The sequence below is a fragment of the Rhincodon typus genome, chromosome 39, assembly GCF_021869965.1.
Source record: "Rhincodon typus isolate 14 chromosome 39, sRhiTyp1.1, whole genome shotgun sequence".
In the NCBI taxonomy this organism is placed as follows: Eukaryota; Metazoa; Chordata; class Chondrichthyes; order Orectolobiformes; family Rhincodontidae; genus Rhincodon; species Rhincodon typus.
In genome coordinates, this window is record NC_063370.1 from 10,490,259 (window position 1) to 10,497,191 (window position 6,933).

Genomic DNA, 6,933 nt, shown 5'->3' on the forward strand with positions numbered 1-6,933 from the left:
CTTTCCTGCTCCCCTGATGCTGCCTAACCTGCTGTGTTCCTCCAGCTCCACACTTTGTTATCTCAGACTCCAGCAATGGCAGTTCTTACTATCTCTTACCATATTTAAAGTTTTGGCAAAGATCTGTAGCTTGGGTTGTGGATGAGGTTGTTGACTTGTTCGCTGAGCCGACTTGTTTTTGTTCAGACATTTCGTCACAGTGAGTAACGGACCAGACAGTATAAATTCCAAGCGGAGTAGAATAACATCGTTTCATCGGAGACTCCACTGACGATGTCACCTAGCATGGTGACAAAACGTCTGAACAAAAAGAAGTCAGCTCAAGTTGGCTTGGCGAGCAAGTCAACAACCTCAAGCTTACTACATCTCTCAAAGTACTCATATAAGCTAATACAAAACATTATTTTCTCAAAGACATTTATCCAATTTACACATGGACATCACGAGGCTATGAAAGACAATTTAATGGAGATAAAATATGTTTCCGAGATGTGTTGATTGGAAAAATGTTTTTTTTTTAATAAGTCTGCTTGTTGAAAAATTAAACAGACTAGAGCTAATAACTCTGGAAATATAAAGCTAGTGTCAATAACGGTGACCATGACTACTATCATGCATGGTCATACAAGCCCACTGGTTCTCTATAACGTCCCTTATTGAACAGAATCCTTACTTGGTCTGAACTATAAACCATTTTAAGCCCATGGCTCCAACAGGAATCAAGCATAGCAGATGCCAGTACCCCTGCTGTACTACCAGGAAATGCAGTTTAGCAGGGAGATGCTAGCAACAGTAATGTTGTAACTTGTAATCCAAAGTATCCCCATAAACACTTTGGGGATGTGGTTTCAAATCCCATCACAACAGCTGGTGGAATTTAAATTCCATTAGTAAATTTGGAATGTAAATCTAAGTAATCCATGATGGTGACTATGAAACTATCATTTTTAGGGAAGAAAATCTACTGTCCTTACCCATCTAGCCTACATGTGTTTCCAGACCGACAACAATATAGTTGACTCTTAATTGCCTTCTAAAATGGTCCGAGCAAGCCACTCAGTCAAGGGCAATTGGGGATGGGAAACTAATTCTGGCCTTGACAGATAAACGTAAAAGAAATTACATGTGGCACAAAATATTCGTGCTTCTCAACATCCTCCATTCCCCTCCCAACACACACCGCAGCAAGAGCCTCACCTGTCTGCAGCCCCCATTTACAGAACAGGCTGTTGTGCGGGAAACCACTTGCTCCAACAATCTGTCCAATAATATGCAGCTCAGCCATCTTCCTGCTAAAAAAGAATATTAGGCTATGAACAAACTGCACCCTCAGCCAAATGTAGAGAGCGACCACACTCCCCAGTATCAAACATTACTTCCATTCTTCTGGCTAAACAAATTATAAACAGATTTCAGGTAAAGCACCCAACAAACCAGGGAAACATACCCACAGATAAAATTGTCAAAAATGACTTTTAAACTTGCAAACTCTAAAAGGTATTGGTGAGGGTTAACTCAAATAGCCATTGTGTGTTCTTTCATTCCTACTCCAAGGTTTTCAGGGCAGGCAAGGCTCAGGAACTCTCAAATATGCTTTATAAAGTATTTTGAATATGGTTATGACATAGGGGGCTATTTGTGTCAGTGCCATCTCTTTCCAACAGCAACTTAGCTTGTCCCATTCCCACATAGGCATACAAAGCTTTTCAAATAATTATCCAATTCCAAAGCCTTAAGTGAGTTTGCCTCCACCAAATCGTAGTGCATTCCCGACAGAGTGTGAAAGAAAAGTTTTTCCTTATGTTTCTTTTGACTCTTTGAAATGCCGTGAGTAGAGGCAAAGCCATACAGCAAACTGATTTTTGTTTATAAGTGCTTCAGCACAAATAAGGTCAACAAAAACATAACAAAATAGGAGGAGTAGGCCATTTGGCCTTTCAAACTTGCTCCATCATTCAATATGATCCTGGCTGATCATCCATCTCAGTCCTGTGTTCCTGCTTTCTCCTCATACCCTTTGATCCTTTTAGCCCTAAGAACTATATGAAATAATCAATGCAATCAGTTCTGGGGATGGGTCACTCAACTCGAAACGTTAACTCTGGTTTGTCTCCACAGATGCAGCCAGATCTGCTGAGCTTGTCCAGCAAATTCTACTTTTGTAATCAATGCAATCCACTGTTTCAGTGCTGTCCCTGTCCTGGGAATGTTTGATTGGCACAGTGTTGAGGCTTCAGTTTAAAAAAGTAAAGGCCGATTTACTCTGCGATTAACCCCAAACTGTTGCCCAGATTCTGTTTGATGGAGAGTAGTGAGGAGTGAAGAAAAAAAATAGATGGAGAAACTCAGCAGGTCTCGCAGCATCTGTGGGCAGAGAAAGAATTAACATTTCGAATCCAGTGATCTTGTTAGATGTTTTATATTAGTTGTTCTTGTTATTTTAGCTATTCTGGTTATTTTAAACAGTCGCCTCCCAGATTTAGGCCCGGTCCGAACCATTATTGACATGCTGACCCACCAATCGGAACGCACCCACTGGACGCATCAGCCAATCAACATCAAGAAGAGGAGCAGCTGCGTTTCGCGTGACGTCCGTGAAATGTCCCAGTTCCCTTCCTCTTCCCTTCTCTATCTTTTCTTCTTTATCTCTTCCCCGTAGTCTCTAGCTCTCTCTTTCACTCTCTCTCCTCCTCTCCTAGTCTTCTTATTCCCTTCCACTATTTCTCCGCTACCGCCATCGACGCCTCAGCCCTTGGCAACCCAGTACTGTGCTCGCCTATTGGCTGGAACGCTACGGCATTCAACCAATTGGAGATGTATGGGGGCGGGGCAAAGTCAGGCATCTGCGGAAACCCCTCCCCCATTGCAGAGCTATCCACCTTTTATGCTTCATCGTGCCCGTTCTTCCTCTCACACTCTAACATTCTCTCGCCACCTCACCGTATCCTTCCTCGCTCTCTTCTGGGGTGCCTCGGTGGTTGGCCCTGATGCCTCAAAGCTCCACGGACCTGGGTTCAGTTCCCACCCTCGGGGGACTGCGTGGAGTTTACATATTTCCCCCCTGTCTATGTGGGTTTCTACTCAGTGTTCCGATTTCCTCCCACGGTCCAAACGTGCAGATTAGATGGATCGGCCATATTGCCCATAGTGTCCAGGGATGTGTAGGCTCAGCGATTAGCCGTTGTTAATGCAGGGTTATGGGGATAGGGCTGCATCTGGGTGGTATGTTTGGAGGGTCGATGCAGGCTGAATGGCTTCTTTCTGCACTGTTGGGATTCTGCGATTTTCTTCCTACATCCCTCTATTTAACCCCTCCCCTTCCCAACCCCATTTCCCTGTTCCCTCTCCCCTCACCTATAACCCTCCTCCTGCTTCTCCTCCATGTCCAAACTATTTTCAAAACTTCTGCCAACCCTGTTCCCACCATGACCTGATCCGAAAATACTTTAAAGGACGTCAAGGCCACGGTGTGAAACCGATTACAAGAATGCTAACAGGGATGAGGGGTGTACATTATAAACTAAGAACATGCAATTATAGAGCATCTTCCTTGATCACTGGACGTCTCAATATGATTTACAGCCAATGAAATAACTTTGGAAGTGTAGTCTGTGGTGTAGTAGGGAAATGCACCAGGCACTTGGCACACAAGGAATAATAGATCATTGAGCCCGTAGACCCTGCGCCTCCATTTAACAGGACCATCTCCAGGTATTCCCAGTTAGCCAAGAAAGAAAGAGCTGCAGGGAGGCGTTGCTGAACCATGGAACCACTCTTTGTCTGCCTCCAGTCGTGGGGATGGTGGGGGAAGCATGATGGGTGTCTGAAAAGATACTTTAACCAAGGAGAGGGGGAAGATAGAGATTGTGATTTTTTTCAAAAATCTAATGAGCCTGCAACATTTTGCTGTAAATTCATAGATTACCACAGTACAGAAGGTTAGGTTGTCATGTCTGTGTTGGTCAATAAAGATCTGACTACACTAATACCATTTTCCACTTCTTCGCCCACAGCCCTGGAGCCATGGCAACATAAGTCAGTACTAAAATACTACTTAAATATTATGAAAGTTTCTGACTCAACCATCCTTTCAGGCAGTGAGTTCCAGACTCCCACTCTCTTCCCTCTGGGGAATGTTTCCTCTGTAAATTTATAAACCAGCAGAGTATTAATATCTGTTTCAAAAAATGAAAAGGATCTGAATTATTTTTGTATTTTTGCAAACCTATTTCACTAACTGAAAATTATTATTTGAGAAAAAGTGCAAGAATTCACCTCAACTCTCCTCCTAGCTTTCTATCTCTCATATTCAATCTATAGCCCATGGTTATTGACCTCTCTACTAATGGAAAAGTACCACCCTTTCTATGCCCTTTATAATCTTATAATCCAATAGCAGATTCCCTCTCAACTTTCACTGCTCCAATGAACAATCCCAGCCTACCCAATCTTTCCTTGTAGCTAAGACCCTCTAGCCCAGTCTGCATCTGGATAAAAACAAAAACAAAGTTGCTGGAAAAGCTCAGCAGGTCTGGCAGCATCTGTGAAGGAAAAAACAGAGTTAATGCTTTGGGTCCGGTGACCCTTCCTCAAAACTGCATCTGGATAAATCTCCTTTGTATCCTCTCTACTACAATCACATCTGGTAGATCTCAACAATGAGATCCTTGATTGGGATTGTTATGGGCCAATCAGGAAGGCCTGGCTGACCAAGATAAACAGGGGATTCAGAATCTCCTTAGTTCACTGACGTCCTTGGAGCTGGCTGGCCACAGTATACTGTGCACATGTAAATAAGGGATGACTTGGTGACGGCATACTGACCTCTGTCTTTATTTCAACATCCTTCCTATAATGTGGTGAGCAGAACTGCACACAGTTCTCCAGCTATTGAGTAACCAGCATTTTATACAGTTCCAGTGTAGCCTCCTTGCTGATGTATTCACAGAGGAATGCTCAGCACTGTAGGAAGAAGGTTAATAACTTTCTCCACTCCACCAGCGTAAGTACCATTGTCTCCTTTCGTATACCTCACACTCATTCTGTCTCTGCTAATGTACCCACATCCTACGAAGACCTGTGCTCTATCACTTTTACTATTACATGGGCATATTCCCTCACTTGCTTTCACCCACCCTTGATGTCTGATGCCAAAAGTCCTGCATGCTCTCAGCGCTGCCTACTCATTCAGTCAATTCACCTAATCACCTGCACTACAAATAACAGCTGTGCCACCCATTTTCATCTCCTGTAGGATTCTTAGAGAAGACAAACAGGCTAACACCACCATCTTGGAGGAGGCCAACATACCCAGCATCACCACCACCATCGTTAAACAGCAACTCCAATGGACAATCAAGTCATCTGAATGCCCAATGTGTGCCTCCCAAAACAGATCATGTACTCCCAGCTAAAGGAAGGTGAGCATGCCCCTGGTGGCCAAAATAAATGCTTCAAAGATAACATTCGGACCAACCTCAAGAAATTCCATATTAGCATCACCAATTGGAAGGACATGACTACAAACCAGAATCACTGGCGAAACATTGTCCAGTAGGGAGCTATACGCCATGAGAACAATATCCGCCGTGCCGCTGAACAGAAGCGACTCTTACGTAAGAAAAGAAGGTATCAGGAAGGCCCACCCACCCACAACCTCCAACCACCATGCCCACAATGCAACAGAATCTGTGGATCCCAGATTGGTGTCCAACATAGAGGTCCTTTGGAGTAAGTGCTGAGCTGAAGTCGCCAAGGTACCCACTCTGATTTCCATGTTCCATGGTGCAGTTAGTAAGATGAGAAGCTAAATGTTATTGAGATGTATAAACAAGTGATAGTCTCCCTTAATTAGCAACTCACGGTTGCCTAATGAGATATTTGCCTCACCACTTGGCAAAAGCATAAAACATGCAGAAAGTTGCTCCTGTCGTTGAGATAGGCTTTGCCAGATTTCCCATGCAATTCTGCTATAAATCTCACCATCACTCAAGTCATGTAAGCTGTTATAAGATTCCACTTTCGTAAAACGATCATCCATTGTTGTCTACACACCCATCTGGCTCCCTGATGTTCTTCATCCTTATCCCCAGTCTGGCCTAAGAGTGACTCCAGACACACAGCAATTAATTGCTCTCAGAAATGGCCTAGCAAACCAATAAGTTCAGGGTCAATTAGAGATGGACAACACATGCTGGCCTTAACAGTGACACCCGCATCCTTCAAAAGGATAAATTTTAAAAATGACACTTTGGGGAACAGTGTATGTTGCCCTCACAGCTAGCGTATTAAATTAAGTAGTTAATTTCTGAATTGAGGTATAATTATTGTTTTTTGCTCATGTTTTAGATCGCATTTTATTTCTATACACTGGTCAGCCCGTGTAATGTGCGGTTGGGCTACCTGGTTTTATATGAAATTGCATTGTCAGAGATATTGATTTGGGGAAATCATCTTGATGGATATTGGAGTGAAATCAATTTGATCTTTCTCTGGAGATGTAGCCATTGTCTCAATAAGTTTGATCTGAAACAATTACATCACTTTCTTGATGTTATGAACATCGACTCCTGGTTAAGACAGTGACAGGCTGAAGACAATAAACTATTAATTTCTGATCTGAAACCATTGTCAAAACTACTTTGCTTCGTCCTGTTCAATTCATTAGGAAAGTTGCCATAGTCCCACTCTCCCACTGAAGAGAGGCGTCTGATGGTGGTTTAACCTGAGGGTCACCATGTTTCAGGTGACGGGTAGAGGTCGAGAGGAGAGTTATTTGTGGTAACCCATGCTATTTGTGTCACTCTATAATGCCAATCAGTCATCCGATCTCCAGTTCTCTAGTATTATGAATGACATTGTGATGTTGGGCTTGACTTCTTTGATGCTGCAGCAAATTTTCAAGATGCGAGAATCAGAATCCTGCTTTATAAT

The 6,933-nt window shown here is 43.1% G+C and overlaps 1 protein-coding gene across 1 annotated transcript in view; it reads right to left on the minus strand.

Annotated features, from left to right (window-relative positions):
* The window catches only part of b9d2 (B9 domain containing 2), a 10,275-nt gene extending 7,506 nt beyond the window's left edge, over positions 1–2,769 (minus strand). Inside the window, exons 1-2 of the mRNA XM_048618388.1 lie at positions 2,519–2,769; positions 1,124–1,292 (exon numbers count right to left, since the gene is read on the minus strand). Coding sequence (XP_048474345.1) covers positions 1,124–1,285 — 162 coding nt within the window. The 5' untranslated portion in view covers positions 1,286–1,292; positions 2,519–2,769. The remainder of the gene's footprint in view (positions 1–1,123; positions 1,293–2,518) is intronic.
* Between the last annotated feature and the right edge of the window lie 4,164 nt (positions 2,770–6,933).